The 25,922-nt window shown below is 42.0% G+C and overlaps 1 protein-coding gene across 1 annotated transcript; it reads left to right on the plus strand.

Moving 5' to 3' along the window:
- Nucleotides 1-1,990: 1,990 nt before the first annotated feature.
- On the plus strand, nt 1,991-24,427 carry LOC121302844 (tumor necrosis factor receptor superfamily member 19-like). The gene is made up of 10 exons (XM_041233120.1): nt 1,991-2,504; nt 5,724-5,818; nt 6,316-6,426; nt 13,524-13,702; nt 14,308-14,393; nt 19,059-19,229; nt 19,805-19,930; nt 21,036-21,138; nt 21,670-21,923; nt 23,533-24,427. The coding sequence occupies exons 2-9, from the start codon at nt 5,786-5,788 to the stop codon at nt 21,911-21,913; spliced, it is 1,053 nt and encodes a 350-aa protein (XP_041089054.1). The 5' UTR covers nt 1,991-2,504; nt 5,724-5,785; the 3' UTR covers nt 21,914-21,923; nt 23,533-24,427.
- The last annotated feature ends 1,495 nt before the right edge of the window (nt 24,428-25,922 follow it).

Here is a 25,922-nt window from a genome sequence, read left to right on the forward strand (position 1 = left end):
AACAAACATGCAACCAAACAAGCAAGCAAGCAAGCCACTGACGTCTCTCCCCCGCCCACTGCAGTGACTGCAAACGGAGAGCCATTATCATTACCCTGGAAATGCAGGTCACACCGTTACCTAAATCCACGGCCTGCACGTGTGGAAAAGTGTCATCTATACTTTCATATAGCCCTGGACAGCAGCTTTCACATGCCGTTCCAGCGAGTGCAAGCTGTCCTGCAAACATCCATCCTTTGCAACAGGAACTGCCGTCTAAACGCCGTGCCAGAGATCACGGATAACCAGTTCATTACACACTGCTAGATGTAGAACAGACATGCCAGTTCATGCCCAGCCTCGATCCTGTTACATATTAAAACCCGCACTGGAACCTTCAGGCAATTCTTTACATGAAATGTCTCTAATTACTTGATGCACGATATATGTAAGTACACAATTTTGTCATAAAATGATTAGGGTTAGGGTTAGAGATAGGGTTAGGTTTAGAGTTAGGATTAGGGTTAGGGATAGGGTTAGGGTTAGGGTTAGGGTTAGGGTTAGGATTAGGGTTAGGGATATGGTTATGGTTAGGTTTAGTTAGGATTAGGGTTAGGGATATGGTTAGGGTTAGGTTTAGTTAGGATTAGGGTTAGGGATATGGTTATGGTTAGGTTTAGATAGGATTAGGGTTAGGGATATGGTTAGGGTTAGGTTTAGATAGGATTAGGGTTAGGGATATGGTTAGGGTTAGCTTTAGTTAGGATTAGGGTTAGGGATATGGTTAGGGTTAGGTTTAGTTAGGATTAAGGTAACGTGTACATTATGGTTAGGTTTAGAGTTAGGATTAGGGTTAGGGTTAAGGTGTGCAAAAAGATTTACACATTAAGCACACTGTAACTATGCATAATAACACTGCAATTATGTGTAAGTGCACCTGTATTTGCTAAGTAAATACTATATAAATGCACAATAATTAGAGACCCTTCATGTCAAGTGTTACCAATTTACATAATTACCAGATTTGGAACATCAAGTTGAGGGTACATCTTCACAGGGCCCCAAATCAAACCGTCTGTCCTGTCAAAACAGCAATATTCTTAATCCCAAACAACCCTATACCACACGTACTCCTGAAGTCAGCATTTTCACCACTTCTGTATAATTAAAAAAACAACAACAAAATATTCTAAAAAGAAAAAAAAAGTCAATTATTTGTCGCACTCCATTAGGATATACCAGTAAAAACACAGTATGTTGTAAACTGGGGTTTCCCTATTCTGGTTTGGGAAACCACAAAACAAAACAACCTGTAAACTACTGTGAACCCTGTAAACTTCACGGGACTTTTTTTTTTTTTTTTTTTTTAAATATATATTTTATTTATATATTTTGTTTTAATTATTCTTAGTATTATTTTATTTAAAACCAAAATATGATATATTAGATATATCTTTCAAACGCTGATGAGCGCCGCTAAGCGGCAGGAACACGATAGCCCTGTAAACGCGCTGACAGGGACTCTGCTGCTTAACCCTCTTGTGAAGGAATGATCGCATCTGCACCCGAGCCAGGGGTAGCGCGCTGTGCCACTGCAGCTGTGCTATTGGTAGCAAGCGGGGCACTGTCCCCTGTGACCGTGTCTGCAGCAGCGTCAGAGCCGCATTGTACACACGACAATTAAGTGCGGGTGAAAGAGGCACATGCAACGCTAGCCTCCCGCTAGGCAGATGATAAATCATCACAGCTTTTTATAAAGTGCCAGTTTTCAAAAGTTTCCCCTAACAATACGGCTCTTACTCCCGCTGAAAACAGCCATAGTGCAATAATAATAATAATAATAATAATAATAATAATAATAATAGCCCGTGCTCTAGCGGCGGCTCGTTGGGTTTGTGGCCCTTGCTTCACCACCCCGTGTAAACTTGCCTTGCTTGCGAGTTTGCTGTTAAAATATGCGACCAATACCCAAGCACAGGGGTGACGTCACTCCTGGAGATGAAAGGGAGCTCCGAGCTGAGGAGGGCTTGTTTAACACACGGAGCGGTTCGTTTATTTAACAGACACGTTTGAAATCTCTCGGGAGGTGGGGAGCTGGAACACAAGTGTCTCTAGTTTTCAGTTTAGTTTGTTTTTCAAGGGAGAGAATTAAGGCGATGTGCGTTTGGACTGGCTCGTCTTTCATGCTGCACTTTATCTGGTGATCGTGTTTAGCTTGTGTTTTTTGTAAGTGCTGGAGGTTGTGTGCGGATGGGTAGTCTTTGATGTGTGTAGGCGCTGGTCTCTGCTCAGGTTACACGCGTTTGATCGCAGAGCCTCTTCTGCTTTGATCTGCGTGCTGTTCCTTTCTTTGCCTGGTTCGGTGATTTTGTCTGCAGAGCTCTGCGGGGTACAGCTCGGGAGGTGGGGATTATGCGTCTGCGCTTGATCCAGAAGCTCCCGGACTGGAACACACACGAACGTGAACTATCTGACTGGGAGGACGAATAACGCCGTCTTGAGTGGAAGGAACCTGGGTCATTCTGGTAAGAGCAAGTACTGAGCATATAGGGGTTTAAACGCTTTGCCACGCCACTGTTTGTTTCATATTTAAACTTCCTAACATTGATCAACATGCAGTAGAAGGCAAAGCGGCATTTAATAAGCAGTAGTGATGTGTTGCATAACTTTTACTAACTGAAATTATTGGATAGAAAAATGTGTGTGTGTGTGTGTGTGTGTGTATGTATGCATGTATGTATATATATATATATATATATATATATATATATATATATATATATATATATATATATATATACGTTTTTGCTCAAAAGAGCTACTTCTCAACGTTTTATTATGTTTAACATACCTTATTTCTCAAAGGAAAGTGTGTTTTGAAAACAGTAGGGGTACTTATAGGCGATATTATATACTGCATTATATTCCTATGGCTCTCTTATAGCACTATCTATCTATTTCTCTATATATTTGTGTTGTGTATCTACCTACATGTCTATCGATCTATAGTTGTTTCTCGGGATGATCTTATACATGTATATTGAACACACACAAGTATCCTTCAGGGGAGAACATAATTCAATGGTATTGGCGCTATACTGCATGTTCACTGAGGGAACACAAAGCCACATTCTGTTTTGGAGTTTGGTATCAGGAGACTCTGCGGTTTGACAGGGCAAAGCTGCCTCAATCTAGGTCTCCAGGAACCAGGTTCCAAGGCTGAATAAGTGGCTTCGTGCTGCTGTGCGGAGTCTATAGGATACCGATTTACTTACTGCTCCAAACCCAATGCTGTTAAGATCACAGGGTAACCATGCTTTTATATATATATATATATATATATATATATATATATATATATATATATATATACGATCATGATAATAATATAACTCCTGAACTGAATTTTGCATCCCGTGAGCTTCTCTTTCTAAGTGTATAACCGGCTCTGCAGATGCCATGCTGCTTCAGTTTTAGCCCGTCTCATGCTGTGCTGCGGGGAGCGCTTTTGTTTCGCTCTGCGGAGTGGTGCTTTGTGTACACGCCTGGAGTTTCTTCTCTTCTTGCCGTGTCCCGTGATACAATTTCAGAGAGCCGAGCTCTGTTTTAATACCCCATCACGGCCCTTTAACTCTAAATCGACCCTCTGGCGTTTCACCTCGCCCGGACAAATTCTTAACATTATTTCATTCAATTAAAAGAATACCCCGAGACACACTACCGCCAGTTTTATGTGCTTTGGGATTGTTATACAGAAATACGCAATTGTATAGCACGTAGATTATTAAAATACACCCGTCTGTGTTTAATCGAATAACTAGTAAATGTTACACTGTTGCTGATCCCTTATGTAATATATTCTTCATCGCATGGACTAACAGCGTGCTCTTGGTTACAAACTAAAGGAACATTAGAGTCTGTCTCCCTGCCAGAATGAAACAGCATTCCTCTGCATCATGTTGTAATGTTACATTGCAGGTTATCAATTGTTCCACACTTTCTAAATGCTGTGCATATTTATGTATACTTTTGTGACTTGCAAATCATCTATTGTTCCCACAGACAGAGAGGAGAGGTGATCACTTTTATTGGACTAATTAAACAATAATTAATCGCAGGCTTTCTGAAGCTTGTGATTGTCATTTAGTTGGTCCAGTATAAAGTAGATTTTTCTGCTGACCGTGATTTTTTAATGCCCTTAGTTACTTGGAAAGACCATAAAAAAATGTAGCTTGCTTTTCTAAATATGGTGTCATTATTATTGTAGATTGCTTCTGGACTGGTGTTAGGACAGCCAGCAAGGACGGGTAACCTTTGATTATATATATTCTCAAGAAAACAAATAAACTGGTGGCAACACTTTACAGAATAGCCTCATTGCAAATGCACATGATTTCATATAGAATGCATCTCATACCACATGGTCCATGATATTAAAGTGTAACATGAATCCGTTGAAACAGACACTTGGGCTAAAGTTTCAGCTGAATGAGTCATTGCTGTTGATTTCTGTCTGGTATTAATTCAGGGGCAGCTAGCTGGTGTTTTATGTCAGTGTGTGCTCTCAGATAATAACAGTGCTCATAGATTTATAAGCAGGCAGGAACAGTAAGTGTCTCTTCTGTTTTTTGGGGGAACCTGGATTTTCACATTGATTCAATGAGTCGTTCAGCAATCACAAGCTTTCCTAGAAACAAACATCTAAAAAAAACATCAGCCCGCACTAGAATAAGGTAATACAGTTAACTTGTCCATTTATAGTCATGTGAATTACTTGAACTTAATAATGAAGTGTAAGGGTCATAAGAAGTTTGGGAATGAGAAAAGGCCATTCAGCCCATCAATGCTCATCCCTTTCTAACACACCATTCTCCCCTATTGGGGGAACTCATTTTAAAAGCACAGAATGTAGTATTTTTTTTAAAGTTCCCATTGTTTTAAATCCTTCTACGTCACCTGGTAGGCTATTCCATGCATTTATAACTCTCTGTGAAAAAAAAGTGCTTCCTACCTTCTGTTCTAAACGTATGTTCCCTGAGCAGTAAATGCACCTAAGCAATTGCTGGCACACTAATGCTTTGTGAATCCGGCCTATGGCATATTGGGTAAGCAGCAGGTCTGGAGGTTTGTTTTGGAATTGTTTGGAACGTTGTGCTCCGTCTCGACATGAAGCATTTGATCTTTCATCTCGCCTCGGGGCCGGTCACTATAGAAACTCTCTGAGAGTGCCATGGCTATCCGTTTCTTTACTGTGAACGGATTCCTGTGCTGCCTCTTACTCTCTAAAGACAGTGATTTGTAGCCTTCTCATTTTCAGTCAATAAGATGCTTTTGTTCTAGCACCATCAGTAACAAGGTGAATCAATAGGATTGCATTCACCATTATTTTATGTAATCTTTATTTATCCATCCAGGTTAAACCCCATCTCCTTTTCGAGTTCAAAAATGACATTGTGAACTCACTCCTGCACAACGTATACAACAGTATGCATTAAAATAAGCCATTCAAAATAACAAAGAGGATCAAAGCATAACTCAGGCTAAAGAACAGAGGGATCTGTGAAAGAGGTCGATTCGTATGGGGTCAGGGCTCTGCACAATTAGATATTAGGGTATTTATGTGTAATTGTTAGAAATATACATGCATAATGACAAGATGAATGATCAGATTCCAGTACAAACAGAGGCAGATTATACTCAAAAGGACACCTCTTTTAATGTTGTGTTTACCTTTTATTTTGCAGCCAGAAAGCAGAACTCACAAACTAACAGACTGGGTTGGGAGGAGTCGCACAAACTAGAAAATATGTTCAAGCTGGTGCTCATCTGGACTTGCCTGGTACGTTTAGGCTCAATTCTTTATATGCAAATTATCTCCTGATGTTGACGTGACTGCTGGGTCTGTGTTACTTTTGCATGACATTAAATCAAGGTATTTGCGGCCTTCTATTGTAGATCGTGGGGGTACAGAAAGTATACATTCAAACTATTCCAATCATTCATTTTGTTTACTAGAGTTAGTTTAAATGTACTTGCCATAAACCCATTTTTATTTTATGATGTGGAGAATACGGCAGAGGTGTGAATTAAGATGCTTCCCTTCCCAGCCCTAATTCCCATGAAGTGAAGCTGCACTGCTGGAATTCAGTGGCACAGTAAGTAGCCTGTTGGACAAGCCTGCTCGATTTGCTACAGATGGCTCAGATCCCTATCGTAGCGTCGGCCTGCGTTTCACGACAGTGCGATGCTGGTACTGGTCTGCTGTGGTTTATCTTTCTGTAAAAGCAGCTCAGAGCCAGCGTGCATGGAATACTCAGTTACACATTTGCTGTTTAGGTGGTCGCGGAGGCCGGGGAAGTGAGCGGCTGCAGAGAGCTGGAGTTCCGAGACCGGAATGGGAACTGCATTGTCTGCAGACAGTGTGGTCCGGGACAGGAGCTTTCAAAGGTAGGTACAGTGTGGTGTGTATCTGTACTGTAATGCAAGGGAGGAATCCTTGCAGACCATGACTTCTCAAAGGGCCTGCCTCACACGCTTGCTGTAGATTTTCTAATGGAATTTCTTGCTGCCTTCTCCTGCACGCACCCCTTTGTAAAATGAGATGCATCTCAAGGGTTCTTTCCTGGTTACATTTGAAAATACATTTGAAAAGTATAAACACAGAATCATCATTCTCACAATTATTTTCAGAAAGGTACCCAATAAAGTTACCAAAAAAAAAAAAAGAAACAAGCAATTGGTCAAATAAGTTTCAACGTTTTGTCAAGAGATGCTGCATGTCAGTGAGATGACATGTGTATCCATACAAGTTCTGTTCAGCTTTCTCAGTTTTCATCTAGCTTGCTCTTTGATTTAATAAGTGGAATTTGTCTCCGGGTTGTCGGAGTGTGTTCATGTAGTGTTTGCATACTGGAAAGTGACTAGCAGTCTTGTATAGTTACCAGCACAACAATTCCATATAAATATGCTCCCTGCTTTTTACCACAAGCTATGAATACTGTTTAGTTCTGCACTTGAATGTGGTTTTACAAGCCCTTTTAATTAAACTAAACGGCTTTGATATTTCACCTATCCTTCGCACCACGCCTATATTATTGGAATATCTTCACAACTCTGTTGTAGATTACTGCATTTATCTGCAAAGTACACAATTAAGCAGTCAAACGAGGTGCTGAAACCTGCTTGCATAGCTAAAGGCAACATTCACATCTATCTGTAATTGTAAATAGGAACCTAACACAATTGCAGTAACATTGCCATGCCCTTTGTTGTCTTCTAACTGAGGGGTTGATTTGATGAGCCGATGCCCTGCTGGGTAAAGCCACAGCACTGTCGTAGAGCTGGGGTGCCCCTGCATTGCAGGTGACACTTACTGTAGTGCTTATCCTGGAGTAAACACAGATAGAAGGTTCATGCAATCCTCAGTGCTGTAAAATGTTCTAATACAATCCAGCTGTGGCTTTTCTCAGCATGGTAGAGGCTGATCAAATTGATTAAGACTTCTGTTTCCAAATAGGGATTGTAAACATAATTCATGTGTATTGTCTTCTATCCCACTGGATTGCTGGTAGCCCTGATAAACATGTAGGCTGCAGTGACTGTCGGCATGTAGGGTAATTTATTATGACATTAAGAATGTATTGTTTATCTATACAGTCTGTCTGCACCATCCATAAAGCAAAGACTGGGCTGGTTTTGATAGAGAGCCAATTGGGAAAAGTTGCCTTTAATCTCTTTGTTTGCTTTAAAAATAGTCGATTGCATGGAAGTGCTTGTCTGGCTGTGCCTCGCTCCCACTGCTGTGTGTTCAAGACTGATCTGAATGTTATTTCCTCTTCAGCCTGTGTCGCATTAGACCAGCTCTTTTGTTTTTCTGTGTAATTCATTATCTTGTCACTGGCAGCTGTATCGGCAGCCCATTGTCTCCCCGCGAAGAGAACAATGGGCTGAAGTGTTGTTCAGTTTGACGCGAGTGTGGGGCCCTGCTTGGAGTTCTTTGTGTAGCTTTTAAAGTAGTGAAAATCTGTTGAGTGTTCGCAGTGAGCGCGCTGGATAATTCATGCAGTGTCTGCTGTGTATACGATGGGACCTAATGCACTCTAAATAAACTAAAAAAATAATGAATGCAAATATATGAAACCAAGGCTTCATTTACAAGGGGGTCCTGGAAAACAATAAAGAGACAATTGCAATGTATAAAAAAACTATTTCAATGTTCTAACGTAATCAGCGGCACACTGAGATCTAAGAATAGTACACACGCCATATCTATTTAACATGGACCGAGGGAGCAGCACTGGCACACTGAGATCTAAGAATAGTACACATGCCATATCTATTTAACATGGACCGAGGGAGCAGCACTGGCACACTGAGATCTAAGAATAGTACACATGCCATATCTATTTAACATGGACCGAGGGAGCAGCACTGGCACACTGAGATCTAAGAATAGTACACACGCCATATCTATTTAACATGGACCGAGGGAGCAGCACTGGCACACTGAGATCTAAGAATAGTACACATGCCATATCTATTTAACATGGACCGAGGGAGCAGCACTGGCATTTGTAAATGTAGATCTTTCATTACAGTATGTCTTTTTGGGCTGCATTTTGTTTGATACCTTTGCTTTTGTTTTTCTTGAAACTTTAATAAAGGTTAAGCAGGCAGCATAACACTTGAGAAGAGAGGCTAATGGCAAAGGGATAAAGTTACCTTGCCCCTGGTACCTGAACCCACTCCTGGTTGGCATCAGTAAAGTCCTGGGAATGTAGGATAACAGGTTAATGAACTTGGGGCTTGTTCATTATTGTGACCCCCCCCCCCCCCCCCCTCCAGGAGTCATGTGATTCCTACTTAATATCTGAAATAACCCAGCGTGCTGTAGCCATTGCAGTCTGAGCAGCGTGCTGTAGCCATTGCAGTCTGAGCAGCGTGCTGTAACCATTGCAGTCTGAGCAGCGTGCTGTAGCCATTGCAGTCTGAGCAGCGTGCTGTAGCCATTGCAGTCTGAGCAGCGTGCTGTAACCATTGCAGTCTGAGCAGCGTGCTGTAACCATTGCAGTCTGAGCAGCGTGCTGTAACCATTGCAGTCTGAGCAGCGTGCTGTAACCATTGCAGTCTGAGCAGCGTGCTGTAACCATTGCAGTCTGAGCAGCGTGCTGTAACCATTGCAGTCTGAGCAGCGTGCTGTAACCATTGCAGTCTGAGCAGCGTGCTGTAGCCATTGCAGTCTGAGCAGCGTGCTGTAGCCATTGCAGTCTGAGCAGCGTGCTGTAACCATTGCAGTCTGAGCAGCGTGCTGTAACCATTGCAGTCTGAGCAGCGTGCTGTAACCATTGCAGTCTGAGCAGCGTGCTGTAATTATTTCAAACGCACTGCTCTGCTGCTCTTTTGTTTCCCGTTGGCTCTCTTAATAAATCTGATCTGTGGTTTGAAGAAAGCGGGGCTTGTATATACTGGCTTTGTTGAGCAGATACCAGTAGGGATATCCCACTCCTCTGAGACTGAGCCTTCCATACCTTTATTCACTTGACAATATGAAGACAATTTCTTTTTACTGTAGCTCAGGTCCATTTGAAATGTAATGACGCACTTTGAAAGACAGTTTAGTGTTTTGAAGAATGAATGATTCTATCCCATGACATGTGTTCCTAATCCTTCTTCAGTACTGTGTCTGCACTCCTGGCATGTCATCTGTAATGAGACCAGTAATAAAATAACCACTGACAGTGTGCACCTGTAATGTCATCGTTTTCTTCTTGAAACAGAGTTTCTTAAAGAAGATCTCTGACAGACTCAATGTTTCAAGAGGAAAGACATTACTGGTTCATATTAAAGAAATGACACCTTGTTCTGACTTGCTCAGCGACATCCCCAAAGGTGAAACATGCTGGAGATTTTATTAAACCTGTCAAATATCCGTGAGTGCAGAATGATGATTAAGTGCTATTGTGAGTCTTTGTGAATACGTCTGCAAGCCGTACTTAAGAATGCATCATATGTCCAGAGAACCGCTTATTAAGCTGTCATTAAACTTGGCTTTAGCAGCATGTGTGAGAATATATGCACAGAGGGGTCCCCGGGGTGCTCATCCAGTGAAAGCGCTGCTGCACGGAGCGCAGGATGAGTCGCACAGCTTGGACGGTGCCAGTTCGTGTCCGGGCTGTTCAAAGAGGCCGAACTTTGCTGGGGACTCCAAAGGGGGCGTCACGTTGGCTCTGATGCTCCCCAGGTGGGGGATGGGAAACTGGCAGGGATTGCTTCTCCTCATCGCGCCACAGCGATCCCTACTGGCCAGACACTGAACACATTCAGAGTGGATAAAAAGCAGGGCTGGTATCTGTTCTCCGGGATCTGTGTCAAAGGTACAGTTTTTCCATGTATATGCGATCGATGTAACGCACACCAGGGTGATTTTATGAGACTGTCATATCTCATTTTGTATTTAGAACAGGGGATGTGTGTCACTGCCATACTTGTCTGTATTGTTCAGGAAAGCGATTCAGCAAGAGAAAAATCGTGCAAAGCTGTCTAGTTGTGGTTCGAAAGCTCAGTTTTCTAACAAGATGAGCCACAGCACTAAGTGCCACATAGACACGTACTTGCATTCTTCTGCCTGCTCTGCATTTAACTTAATCATCCCCTTACGGGTAATCAGGAAGTGGGCCTTTTTATGCACAAGCCACTTCAAACAAGCTGCACTACAATAGCTGGCAAAACATTAAAAGGGAGCCTATTTTTTTGTGCTGCGGTTTTTATCTTTCGAACGTCACAGTGCATGTCCTTTTCCAGCGTCCCAGTAAGACCAATGAGGTCTCATAACAAAACTAATCTTATTTTCCAAGCCTGCTTCTCCCCGTCCCAGTGCTCCTCGCACTCCTCTGCTGGGGACAACTGCTCCTCCCTGTCCCAGAGCTCCTCGCACTCCTCTGCTGGGGACAGTTGTCCTGAGCACATCCCCAAGCTCACTGTTTGACTGCTCTACTCTCAGCAGCAAGCGTTCAGCCCGGGTGCCAGACTTCAACCAGGGCAGCGGCTTCCTCATTCTGCTCCTTGCTTTAGTGCCTTTACAATGGTACTGATTTTATTTTTTGTTTTGCTGGGTTTGTTGTGTTGTTACTGTTGTACAGCACCTTGAGATCTTTTGAAAGGCGCTTTATAGATTCAATTAATAATAATAATAATAATAATAATAATAATAATAATAATAATAATAATAATAATAATAATAATAGTGATGTCTGGAACTAGCCCCAGAAGTTTACTGAGTTCAGGAAACTGAGGATCTCAGGAACCCTTTGAAGGAAGCCTGCATTTAACATGAAAGTAACCGCAAATAACGCAGTGAACGGTGGAAATCACACTGGGGTGATGCTCTTGGAAAGGAATCGGCAGCCGTAGATCAAAATCAGAAAGATCAGAGGGAGGGAATTGCTTAGAAGAGACGGATGTGGCGATGGCTGGGACAGGACACTGGTTTAGTTTTTCAGACTTTTGCTATTGTGCTAGATTGGCAACAAAAACAGCAGGACTGGTATATCTGTGTGCATTAAAACAGCAGGACTGGTATATCTGTGTGCATTAAAACAGCAGGACTGGTACATCTGTGTGCATTAAAACAGCAGGACTGGTATATCTGTGTGCATTAAAACAGCAGGACTGGTATATCTGTGTGCATTAAAACAGCAGGACTGGTATATCTGTGTGCATTAAAACAGCAGGACTGGTATATGCATTAAAACAGCAGGACTGGTATATCTGTGTGCATTAAAACAGCAGGACTGGTATATCTGTGTGCATTAAAACAGCAGGACTGGTATATCTGTGTGCATTAAAACAGCAGGACTGGTATATCTGTGTGCATTAAAACAGCAGGACTGGTATCTGTGTGCATCTGTATATCTGTGCATTAAAACAGCAGGACTGGTATATCTGTGTGCATTAAAACAGCAGGACTGGTATATCTGCGTGCATTAAAACAGCAGGACTGGTATATCTGTGCATTAAAACAGCAGGACTGGTATATCTGTGTGAACCTGGTAGGATATTCCATGCATTTAGAAAGGGCTTCCTCCCTTCTGTTCTAAGCTTATTTACTCAGCTTCCATGCATGCTCTCGTGTTCTCTCTGTGATAATTATGAAGTGCAGTAGTGTCTTAACTTTATCTGTACCGTTTTTGATTAAATAAAGTTAACTCAAAACATCGCTTCAAATTGAGCACTTTTGTTATGCCAACAGCACCAGGCCCTGCTGTGATTGGCCTCATTGAAAAAGTCACCTTTTGACCAACTGCATACCAGCTGCACTGGGAAGCAACAAGTGGGGTCCAATGAGATCCTTTGAATATCCAGCTGCCTGTCTCTCTCTCACACTGTGCAGAGTGATGGTGCTTCCCATGGTGCACAGTACTGCGCGACCCCTCAGAATTGGGGCACCTATTAATGTGCTTTTCATTAATAACAACATGTTATCCGCTGGCCAGGTCTGTAGGGTTAAAGATAAAGTTTAAAAAGAGGGGCAGGTATTTCACAATATGATGGAGCCTGTTAGATCCTGTTTCTGATTTGCATTGGTCTCGGATTGCCTTCCATGACCTCATGTAGTTGAGATGGTTCTAAACATAATTACAAGGTTTTTGTTTGTGTGGTCGAGTAAAATTAGAAGGCACTGCATTCCATTTTGTTTATGAAATCGGATATATGATTTCATTGCTTCGTTTGAAAAAGCTTTGCTCTAGTTAAATCTCATGTTGCTTTTCAAGGTATATGTTGGTACTCTTATAACACAAGCAGGCACTGTTCTTTCCATACCTTTTTAATGTTGCGTAAAGTGCTAAAAGCTGAATTTTATTATAATGAATAATATTTAATCTGACCAAAACATCTTCCACTTACTGAAATGGACAAGTTCCAAAAAAGGAACTTGAATGATGGGATATCTATGAAGAGCCAGGTTCCACAAGAAGATCAAACTTGGTTTCTAACTGCTAAGCGCTCGAGTTGATAAGAGCACTTTGAACTGCTCCCGGATCGTTTTGTAAAATGTTTTGTTTGAAGATGTGAGAAACACTGAACAAGGGTAGTGTTGGAAGTAACAAAAAACAGCCGTGCAACAGGAAGTGTTACCAGTCAGTAAGTGCATCTGCGACCTGCATTCTGTCCTTTTTTTAAAAACCATTTGGTCATTCAGTAAGAGTTCCAGGCTGGCGTGTCTGTTTGACCCGCGGGTCTCCATCTGTAACCAATGATGGAGGCCTGAACATTCCCATAGCTGGCTTCTATAGAAACCAGGCTGCTCAAACCCTGCCATGAGCTAGTAGTAATATAACAGCAGAGTCCCGGAGGCCCTTTCATCACTCGAATACTCTGAGTGCTTTGGAATGAAGTGGAGCTGATTGTGGGAGTAACTGAGATTATTGCCAGCGGAAGAATCGTTAGATCCTTTCTCAAAGGGGGTCTGGGAGCTTTGTTGTATTCCCTCCTTATTCATGCGCAGCCTCCTTTAACAGCTGGGTATGTCTTGTTAATCCCTGCAGGAATGTGGCTTTGGCTATGGGGAGGATGCCCGGTGCGCCCCCTGCAGGCCCAACAGGTTCAAGGAGGACTCTGGGATGCAGAAGTGTAAACCCTGCCTGGACTGTGCCCTGGTCAACCGGTTCCAGAAAGCCAACTGCACGGCCACCAGCAACGCCATGTGTGGAGATTGCCTGCCTGGGTGAGTCCTGGGCCAGACTCCTGAAGGAGTACTTAGGAGGTCTTGGCAAAGGCATGGCTTAGACCAGGGGGTCCTGCAGGTTTTATAGCTAGTGTTAAATAGTGAACTGATTCAGAACTGGAAGGAGGGTAAATACAGTAGTGTCTGCACTCCTGGCTTGGACTTCAAGGGTGATGATGATGATAATAATAATAATAATAATAATAATAATAATAATAATAATAATAATAATAATATTTCTTAATGTCCAATGTACTGCTAACAGGGTGTTTTTTTGTTGTTTTTTTTTTGGTCTAGATACTTTTGGTCTTAAGCTGGTAGTTGTCCCATAATCTATTCATAAAACACTTAATTTGAGCAGCTTTCTACCAACACACATCCCTAGCAATGATCTCACAGAAGCCCATTATTATTATTATTATATTATTATTATTATTATTATTATTATTAAGATTACTTGGTGGATTTTTGCAATGCAGTGGCACCTTTATTGCAGTGTCTATCCATTGCTAAAGGTATTGCATGCACAGAAAGCCGTGACCAGTGGAGAGAAGGTGCAGTGCAGCCTCAGTTTGAACACAGTAATTATCTGTTTGCCTTTTTAGATTTTACAGAAAGACAAAGCTGAGTGGATTCCAAGACATGGAGTGTATTCCATGTGGAGACCCCGCCCCTCCTTACGAGCTGCTCTGTAAGTGATTGATGTTTGTTCTATGCAATAGAAAACAAAATAACCTGCTTATCAAATCTACAAATGCAGAGGAGTTGGATTGCTTTGTATAGTCTTGGTTTAAACAAATATTTGCCATTTATTTCAGTCTCTCTGTATGTGTTTTTTAATGTAATTATCTTGTGAAACTGGTTGAGGATTTTTGTAAATCTAATCCAAATTTATAAACCTCTTTTAAGGTGTGGTCTGTGAAATTAAAGATGTGATAGGGTATTTATTTACAGTAGAACAAAATTATTTTACAGATTGCCTTGCTTGAAGCAAAAATGATAGGCAACATCAGACGTGTTTCTTTGAAAGTCGATTATATCCTCCGTTTAACGTGAGACTAAACAAAAATACTGCAACATTGTAAAAAAAAAAACAAAAAAACATTCAGAGCAGACCTCCAATCCAATTAATTTTCCATTTCCTCCTGCTGTTAACAGTTAAGTATAACCCTACGTTTCTGGGGGTGGCATGGAGAAAATTGGCTGGCTAACTTATGTGTTTAGTAATAGAGTGTGACTTCCCGATTGCCCTGCAGCTAGCTGAGCCAGCCAGTGTCTGTGTTCATAACTGGCAGCGTCTGAGTGTAAGCGGTCTTGCCAGGTCTTGTGCTGTCGTGACAAATACATTCACACGTCTGCATTCAGCAGGGGGGGGAGACGGGACCTCATGAGCTTTCATTAACACACAGAGGGCTGGAGTTCCAAAGCAAAAACACACCTGATGAAGTCTCCAAAATAGAAATAAACTACTCTGGGCGTTCCGTTTACTTTAATGAGCTGTTTTGCCGTTTTGTTTTTAAAACAACTTTCTGAACCAATTACAGTGATTTGATGCTTTTGTGAATCTACAGCAGTATACAGTCATAACAGCGAAGCGAAGTCTAAGAATAGCAAAAGCAGGGTAAACACAGAGCTAGTGAAAACACAGGAATGCTCTTTATTAATGCTGTAGTAACATTACACATAGCAGTGCTCTTTAGTAATGCTGTAGTCAATAAATAAATAAGATTAAAAAAAATTAAAGTGGTATTTACTTGAAATGAGTCTGAGACCAAACCGGCTAAACTTCCTGTCTCTGTGTCCCGGGACTGTTTTCCTAGCTGTTTGCTTGTGGGTCCCATCCCTGCTGGTGCACAGGGTCCCAGAAGCACCCATTTAGGTGTAAAAAGTAAAGTAGGTGTAAAGTAGGTGTAAAGTTTGCACAGGGATCCATTGCACAAGAGGGCATTAATACAGACGCCCCCAGATCCCTCCCGCTGAGCGGGTTATTAAGAGGATCCTTTAGGAATTCCAGTCACGCTTTGTCTGGAGTGTCGTAAAGAAGAGTTTCATTAAGAAGCAATGACCCATTTGCTGAAGTTCAATGTTGATAAACAGATCTGCCGTGCATGTGTGTGTCTGTCATTAGACTGCCGTTTTGAGCTTCTGTTTTGCGTGTGTGTTGAACAGGTTTTTTTTAAGACTAGTTTTTTGCTCCATTAGGAAGAGACACGCAAAGACTGGTATGTAAAGCTACCCTCTTCACGCGATCCTTGCTAATACATGACTGTAAATATGCATTATCTAGGTAGTGTGGAGAGCTTCTAGGTTAGGATTTGGAATACCAACTTTGTGGTTGGTAAGATTATTTCTACACAGTGGTGCCCTGTGTGTGTGTTTGTGTTAGCTGGTTAAGAGCAGGTTGGGACCTGATCTCTGTCTGCACATCGGTGAGCAGGAAGGTGCTGAGATGATGGTTCTCTTTTGAACGAAAGAGAAACAGAAAAGGCGAAAAAATAGTTAACAGTCCAATTTAAAAGCAATATTCGTTGTGTTTTACAGTAACAGATTACCCATTTAAGAAAATGTTGAAACTGTACATTGAAGTGCAGCGTACACAGTATTAGTAGAAAATATTCCTTTGATTAGGCGATGGGAGAGGTCTAACATCTGGTAAGATCAATGCTCCCTAGTCAAATAAAATGGAACACTGAGGAAAAGATGGGAATCTGCATTTTCCCTTAATATTAAATCTCCTTCTGGGAGCAATGTCTTTCAAATCGTGTACAGACTGGGTCCTCATTGTACTTGGGGTTCCGTATTAAAAATATAGTAATAATAATAATAATAATAATAATCTGTTTAGGCTTAACAAATACCTCAAAAGATTTTTACACAGGAAATACACAAATCTCAAGTTCAGTTCTAAATGTAAAAAATTTAAATTTTCAAAAAGCAAAGTAGACACAAGCACTCGGAACACAAATCATGAGGTGGGTTTGTCTTTCTGCATCATTCCTGACTCCAGTTCTGGAAGTAGCATTCTTCAGTGCCCCTCTGATCAGCTGAATAGTTTGGAATGCAGCGCACTGGAAACTTTAAGGACTGCTTTTCGGATAAAGTCAAGCTGTTAAGTGTTAGATTCAATGGGAGTTTTTTTTTTTTTTGGCAGAGCGGCATGTTTTTCGATAAGATCAGCAGGTGAAAGCTATTTCATCCTCTTATCCTTTTATCTCTGTACTGCGGCTGTGATCTCCCGATAAACGGGAATGTTCCAGCTCTAGTCGTTGGCTGCAGCAGAGCTGGAAAGGAATTCTATGTGCACTAGGTGATGTACATTCTTTGTTGGAACGTTTTATTTATGTCTGCCTTGTAGGTGAAAAGACCCAGACACGTACGGGTGGAGGAAGCAGTTGTGCAGGTCTTTGTGGTTTTGTGTAATTAAAAAAGCCATGTTTTAAAAAGAGTCTTCCATCAGCAGGCTGCCAATGTGTGGGCTGCGCTGCCGGAAACATTAAGGCATAGATGCTGGGCGTAATAGGTACCGTGTTTACACACAACATTCTCTACATGTGGGCCTGTATGCACCACATACATTAAAACAGTAACACACAACTGGACGATCGGTTACAGTCCAGTGTCCGCACGCCGGGGGTTGTCACAAGGTGAAGCCAAGTTAAACACCCTGACCCTGAAGGTGTTGGACCATGTTTGAACACCCAGGAGTGTGTTATTGCACTTCTACAATGCAACAGTCCCCACCCCTCCCAAAGGGAATTGGTTGTCAAGTAAATCAGACAGTGGTTGCAGGCTGTGCTGGTAGGAGGACATTGGAACAAGTTGGAACACACTCTAGCCAATGAGATTGCTCCGTCTGGTTTGCCATTTTATAACCTGTGATTATCATGTGGAACTTGCTTGTACAAAAAACAAAATGAAAGCTGTGTTTATAACCCGTTAGGGGTATAGACGCTGCATCTACTGTGACGCCAAACCCACTGCACAAGTTGAACTTCCATACCAAAACACCTGGTAACCATGATAACAAACCCAGATGCTACAAAATCACTTAGAATTATTCTACCAAAGTTATTCTACCAAAGTTGTATTTTTTATATATATATATATATATATATATATATATATATATATATATATATATATATATATATATTTTCCCTTGAGTTGGGTGGTGTCAGTCTCTGCACCACCACAACCTTGCAGATCATGTTGTTTATTAGTCATCAGTGAAGAAATGATTTTCTTTCCTTCTGTGGTCCATTTTGTCTTGTCTTCTTCCAGCGTTTCATATCTGCTCTTGCCAAGTCCCTTGTTGTTTTCAATTGGGTCAGTACTGTAGCCTCCGGTAGCACTGCTTTTCACACTGTGGTTTTGGGTGTGTTCTCCTGAGAGAGAGGATGATTTTATTTCTTCTTTTGCAATTTTGTTTTGGCTTTCAGCCATAGCCCTCATTTGACCTTTCCTCTTTATTAATCACAAATGCAGTTTTAATAAGCCTTTATCGTCCCTTTTCTGTACTGCCTATTGATTTAACTAAATGCCGTCTGGCTTAAAATGTTCCCTAAACTACCTAAAAAAATGATTTAAACCCAGCGAGAGCTTATCTGCTGATTTTGCACCATTTTTACCCAGCTGTTTCTATTGCCTTAAACACAGTCGTGAAATCGGTTGCGTTTTAAATGGTATGTACAAAACCCTTATCCTTGAATACAGAATATATCAAAGTATACCAAGGCCAAAAGGGTATTTACATTGCAGTACAAAGAGGGCTTTGAAAATGAGGACCACTGTTGGCTGTGCTTTAATTATTAATCCAGCTTCTATAGTAAATATATGGGGTGGCTGTAGTTCCTTTTCTTACATTGAATTGGTGAATAATTGAACCTGTATTTGTTTGAATGTAATAATTAACCGAATCCCCACTCTGTACGGGCCGCAGTTTGTTTTTCAACATGTTTAAATAGGTTGGTGCTGCGCTAAGGATGAAATCAAGTGAAGCTCACAGGGGCCCAGCTGCCCGAGGGTACTGAAACATGGATGACTTGCTAGTCTTGTCCAGTGACTTGCTAGGCATCTCGTGTTCTCTGATTAACAAACCAAGATAATTACATCTGAGCCACATCCTTTCTCTGTATATATGTTACAAAACTACATGCATGGAAATAAGACTCCTATTTCATAGCAGTGTCACCCATTCCAGGTTTTACTCCGACCTTGATCAGCCACAGTGTATAGGTAACAAGTCCTGGCATGTCTTATTAACCTCGTACTAAAACCAGGAGCGGATCACACTGCTATCTAATGGCAGTCTTGTTCCCACCCCCCTGATGGTGTGTCCCTGCTGCTGTTGTCTCAGGTTTAGGCAGTAACCGGGTGAACCTGGTGAAGATCCCGTCCACAGTGTCCAGCCCGCGGGACACAGCCCTGGCTGCAGTGATCTGCAGTGCGCTGACCACCGTCCTCCTGGCTCTGCTCATCCTCTGCATCATCTACTGCAAGAGGCAGCTCATTGACAAGAAGCCCAGCTGTAAGTCACGGCTGTTTGTGAGGTCTCAGGAAGCAATGGTTCCGAGCTCATGTTTTTAATGTGTTTTACAGTAGAATCCTTTTATCAGAACTAGGGATGGAAATAAGACTCCTACTGCACAGCAGCTTCACCCATTCCAGGTTTTACTACAAGCTTGATTAGTCTCAGTGTGTGTATAGGTAACAAGCTCACGTGTGTCTTAGTAAACTCCTAGCGGAACCAGAAATGGAGCAAACCGCTATGCAATGGGAGTCTTATTTCCTTCCCTGAGAACTCCTTTAAACTGCAGGCATGTCCTTCAGAAGTAATTACAATGGCTGATTGTTTCATTTTGAGGTAATATAAAACTGTTTCCATGTACCAGGCACCGTTCTGCTGGTTTTTTAATTTTTTTTATTTGAGTGTAAATATGGGCATAACAAAGGTGGCAAGGAGTCCCACCCATGTAACTCTACTCTGAGTAAGAGGTGAACAGGCTCTAGTGGTATTGCCATTCTGCTAGACTAATAAGGTAGTAGTTTATTGTGTTATATTAGCCTGTGTTGTGTTCTATTGTTCTGTGATTTCTTCCACAGGGTCTGTGAGGTCTCAGGAAGCTCCATGCAATGGTTCCGAGCTCTTGCATTTCAACAGACACGGGATGAACGCGTGCGCTCACAGAGCATGCTGCCACTGCCACCCCAACCCGGCCCAGACTTGTGGTGAGTTCTGCTTCAGGGCATCGCTGTGCAGAGCACACCCAGGCCTGTAGCTCAGCAGTGTTTAACCAGTGCCATCTGTTTCCAGTCTACAGCAGCCTTGGCCTGAGGAGGTCGAGGCAGATGCAGCTGGTGGAAGTGATAGCTCAGCGTGTTTAACCACAACTGCATTCTGCTGTGGAAGCTTATATCCAGGGGCTGCAGCTTGTAACACATGAGGCAAGACGTTCTGAGATCCCTGGAGGGAGGGCTTTCTCCTAGGTGATGAGCGGAGCAATTAACTCTGGAGGGGAGGGGGGCGATGGTTAGAATATCAGAACATGACACATCTTGCATTGGTACACTCTTTGACTTCCAATCAAATTTGACATGGTTGTTTGTCCAGAACCAAAAGAAAAACGTTAAGTGTGAGCAGTCTGCAAATCCTCCTCCGTCTGCTGCGCACATTGAACAGATCTACTGCTGGCATGTATTCGTTACGACCAGTGTCGTAAATCCGTGATCTGAAAGGAGGAATCGGGTGAAGCCAGCAAACCAGAGCATGCTGCTTAACAAGAAGCTAGACTGACGCCGTGTGTGTCCTTTATTAGAGCGCAGGATCATTCTATTTATGTCGTCTTTATATTCTTGTTGAATGGCCTTCATTGCACTCTAGGCGACTGGATCATTGGCTTAGGCTAGTTTATAGAACCCTGATTGTATATCTGCTCAACCTGTTGCAGTTCTCTGCTTCAGTTTTTAAGATCACTTTAATTTATTAGATTGGTTCTTCCCGGAGTGTCCACTGTTTTTGGGTGTAATTTATTTCCGTTTGCGGCTGTTCATGACTGGAATGAATTTCAAATCAAATTAAAACTACAGAGTTTTGTTTCGGAGGGTGTTTTTAATGGGAATCTGAATTCACTCTCGTGTGATGCATGTGTATGTACTTGTTAATTTGTTATTTATTTATTTTTTTCTATGTTGTATTTGTTTGCTTTGTGCTGCTGTGATGTTTGCCTCTTGACCAGATCGTTGTTGTCCAATGAGAATTTGTTCTCGATCTTCTTATCTGGTGAAATAAAGGTCAAATGAAAGAAACTAAAGAGGCGGGTGTTGAATTTGACAGGTCCGGTTCATCTGATCCCTTCTCTGTGCTGTGATGAGACGTGCAGCTTGGAGCACAACAGCGAGGGCTGTCCTTTCCACTCGCAGAACACACTGGATGAAGGGTATGAGATGAGAAACACAGATATTGCATGTAAATCTACTGGATGTTTATAATATAATCAGAAAATGTCCCAACTCACACTGATGCATTTTCAACAATCTCAGAAACTTTCAAATTACTGCAGTATTGCTGGGTTATGGGACCAGCTGTGTATCAGTGCTTCACAACTGATACACAGCTGTGTTCTATAATACTCTGTACCAAGTGACACCCAGCATGCAACCCACCCAGATCATACAGTGTGTCACAAACACAAGATCCTGAAGAGGGGTGTGTAGTCCAGTGCCTGCACTGCATGCAACCAAATGCTTTTCCCCATAGTTACAGTATGCCTTTCCCATAGATTACCCTGGTCTGCCATGTTTATTGATATGCTGTACCATAGCTTGCTATTATTTACAATGCTTGCCCATCCCTTACCGTGCTTTCACTGTGCTTTATTACACTTTGCTTTTACTAGGGGGCGCTTTTGTATGGGTTTACTCAGTCTGGTAGAGCGCATTATAAGCAGTTTCTCCTTCGTTTGTTACAGAAACATGGATCCCGTGGAGGCGTGGCCTCTTATGCAACACTCTGCCAGCAGCGAGAGTCTCTCTCTTTGCCAGTCCAGCCTGGAAAGTGGGGCTGAGGGGGCGGGGCCACCAGCACAGCCGGCCCCCTCGGAATCCACCGAGTCCTGCCCCGCCCACCTCGAATCAAGAGAAGGCTGTGGAGCGAGCAGGAGCACAGAGAGTTTAGCGCACGAGACTTCACACCAGCCTTGCCAGCAGCATTAGCCCTGGATAGGTAAGCCACAGACACTAAAAGGAATCAGCTCTTGCACCTGAGCTCCTGCACTGATTGCTTTTGTTGCATTCAGAGGGATACCCGATGTTAAATTTCCATAGTCGGATACACTGAGATCTATTCAGTTGATCTCAACAGCAACAGATTGAAATATCACTGGTATTTAAACCATGACCAGAAGGGGGATGATGTGAAAGCCAGCATCTCTTAATTGAGCATATGTGTCTCAAGTGTGTTTTTGTAAAATGATTTTAATGTTTAAATGTGGGTGGGATCTTTAATCTTAAAAGGAGTTGGCATAGTTAACCCAAACCATTAATTTAAGCGCAGTCAGAAGCCAGGACCACAGGACATACTTGGAAAGTAAGTGGAGACAGACTTAGACTTAAATACTTCTGCACACAGTGGTGAGGGGATGGAATGGGCTGGCTTGTCATGTTATTGAAGCAGAATTGCTTGTGTCCTTTAAGATCCAACTTGACAAAGTTCTGAGATCAGTCACCTACTAGGAACCAGACAAGCTCAAATTGTCTCTCTCTCTCAAGTGTTACTACATGGTGCCTTCTTCCTGCAGTGCAGAATATTTTTATTGGCTGTAAGTCAAATCCCAACTGAAATCTTCAAATAGCTTGACAGATAATTGGCACAGTCTGTCATTTAACACCAGTTTAGGCATTCAAGACAGATGCTTGTAATCGGTCTCTTAAGGTAATAAAAGAAACTCCAGAATAACGGAGTGTGTTTTTTCCATGAAAGTTAATGATATATTCGTCTGTCTGCAGTAGGTGTTCATTTAACAGTACCCTTTTCTGAGAGTTCTACATGACATTTCTTAAACGCAATGCACTGATCGTGTATTCAGGGAGCGTTTCAGCTGAGCTCTACCGCTGCTGGCAGGCGCTAGCTGCAAGGCTTCGTGCGACTCTCCGATTGTTGCCTTTCCCAGCAGGAACCTCTGAGAACGCAAGTGAGGAACTCCTGGAAAAGAATAGGCACAACCACAGGGGATGCCAGCAGAAGAGCAGAAAGATCGCTTCATTTCCTAGCTTCGACACTGGCAGCGCCCTGTATGCTCGCTTGAGTCCGCTGCTTTCTTGTTTTAGTCCCTGAACCAATTCATTTTGCTTTTTTAAAAAAATTTTATTGTCTCTCTGGACTTTAAAATGTAAATCCGGTCCAGACAACTGTTTTGACTGACTGGCCATTTGAGTGACCATGGAAACCTGCAGTGAGTCAGGAAGTCCTGAGCACAGCAATGAGATCATTTATTAGAGTTTTAGTAACAACAAAGTGAATGAATAGCATGCTGGGTATTGCCGTTATGGGAATGTAGGTGTAGACACGTTTAAGCATGATAGCCATATTTCAGAGTAATCAGAACGTTTTGCAGTGTATTTAAACCAGTCCCGCAGTCACCTCAGTCTTGCTGTTTTCCATCTACTCCTACACCACTCTTTCTCCTCTGCAAATAGCTCCGATCCTCACAGGCTCACAGACTTCATCTAATCAATTTGCAATTGTAACGACACCACAAATGATGGTTATAGTGTTTACTGATGGCAGTTGTACGCTGGGTCATCTGAAGTAGGTTTATGTGTTTCTTTTTCAGACCTCCTCTGATGCAGTTTATGTCCTGCCAATAAGATCAACAATGCTGGGGTTAACAGTGTGCAAAAAAGTAAAAAAAAAAAAAACAACCCCCCCACACACATACACACATGATGGGGGCCACACAGTTGGACCAGTTGGCAGCTAATATCGAATTCACTGGACCCCCCCTTCCAGCTACAATGAAGCCTTCAAGTCAACAACTGAATGCGTTCAGGAAATACATGAAATATCTGGATTGAAGGCAAGACCAGACTGTACAGAAGCAGAAGCGGAGAGTTTGATTTAATTGGGGGCAAAATCTAATGAAGTAGGAAGGACATCTTGTTTGCAGTTAAGAAGCCAAGCAGACTGGGTGACCTGCAGGATGCTGCTGTTTCTGAATGTCTTGATTCTCCAGCACATCTCCCGTTGGTTCAGCATCAGAAGAGCCAGGCTTCCCTGCCAAGCCCAGCCGTGGTTCAACCTGTGCAAATGCATTAGTAGGAAACCCGCTGTCGGGTTCTCATAAGCTCAGTGTGCGCTTTGTATCTTTATGCACTTTGAAGTCCCATTTTTTTTAACATTGTTTCAAGTACAATAATCCACACATCGCAAGCTAATGCACTTTGAAGCACACAGAAGATGAATACTGTACAAGTAATTGCTTTCAGGAACTTGTGTGCAGTTTCATCAGTTTTGCAAATGGTACAAACTTGCAATAGATGCATCTGTTTTTTTGCAGATAATGTAAAATAGTAAATAGACCGTCAATAGTAGTTTTTAACGCTTAAGCACAGCAATGTCCCCTTGTATGCAGCTTACACTGAAGCACTCATCTTGTGTACTGTGTATGTATACCTTCTGAACGAAAGTAAATTGCTTCTGCATTTGTAAATAAAATCGTACAAACCTGAGTGCTGCCTTATTTTTATCAGAAAGGAAGTATACAAAAGGGTCAGTTGTCTTCATTTTTGTAATTCATTATTTTAGCTGCAAAACCTACTGTTATTGGCAAATTCTTCAAACTAATAAGAAACAGTTCACAAACCTTTTCATTACTGGGTTGGTACCTTGGGTGCATGTTGTAAAATTGTGGTAAAGACTATTTGAAGTAAAAGAACATTTTTATTCTGAATATAGCTACTGGAGCCTATTCTAAAAAGCTTTACAGCACTCTGTATTATGACTCTGTTGTGTTTTTAAAGAAGACAAACCTCTCTGAAGTTGGAAGATACACCAGAGATAATGACGAGTAAGAATAAGTAGAAAGTTCAAAAGGAGAGGCGTGGGTTGGGGATGAACTCTTCAGGAAATACAAACGCTGCGGTACAGTAGGGCTGTTCTGTTTGTTCCAGTTCACCGCTGAAGACATTTAAGAAGACTTCTGATCCAAAAGAAATTCAAAGCTCTAGTCTAGAGGGAAGTACGGGTCTTACGCTGATGTCAGTATTATTAACTGATCATTCAAATGAAATGTGTAACGAATCTCCTCCTAGCAAATGGTCAAGCTTAACACACAAAAGGACGTTGACAAAGACATCTCAATATGTCTGACACGAGGAAATTACCTAAAACGAGTCAGAGGCGCGTTGCCATATTGAGAGAGTCGTGGCAACTTTACACAAGCAAACAAACAAAAATAATCTGATACGAGTTGTTTGAGAATGATATGAAGAATGCTTGCCTTCTTTTGTTGTGGGATCTTTCGGAGCAAGAGGTTTGAATCCTTGTGAAGTTCCTCCAAGGAAAGATCCCTACTTGGGTGAGTGAAGTTTAGATTACTACCTGCAGCACATTCCATCTCGTACACTGCTTTATTCTGAGACTAAACAAAGGGCTCTTATTGAAACTAGCACTGCTTTTTCAGATGGTGGGTGGAAGGGGCAGAGCTACGTGCTGTATGACAAAGCGCACTTTGTGCTATCAGGGTGCAACCTTATCCATATTGGCTTATGCCAATGTTTGTAAAAGCATCCTCGCCTCTCTTGACTGCATATCCACCATTATGGTTGTGTGCCATGGTGCCGTGGAAAGCGGTTCCTATCAGGTAAGTAATTGTGGACGGATTAGCAGTTAATCCCACTGGTGTTGAACGATGGGATTCGGCAAAATGATTCACAATAGTATCTGCTTTGCTGAGCAGTGATTAAAGGATAATTGTGGATCCAAATGAGGCTGCAGACACAAAAACTCAAACACTCCCTCAATAGCTTTTCTGTAAAAAGTCTGCTTGGTGATAAAAAAAGCAAAAACAAAGTCAAGACAAAAGATCATTTAAACATAACTGACCTAAACTGAAGCTGCTGGTGAGTCAGAGGCCCTCTGAGCAGTGCACATATATCATGGCCATAGCCTCCCCTTTATGTTGAACTTTTTCAAAGCAATCTGTCAGTTTACAATGCTTTTGTT

The sequence above is a fragment of the Polyodon spathula genome, chromosome 30 (genome assembly GCF_017654505.1).
Source record: "Polyodon spathula isolate WHYD16114869_AA chromosome 30, ASM1765450v1, whole genome shotgun sequence".
Taxonomy (NCBI): Eukaryota; Metazoa; Chordata; class Actinopteri; order Acipenseriformes; family Polyodontidae; genus Polyodon; species Polyodon spathula.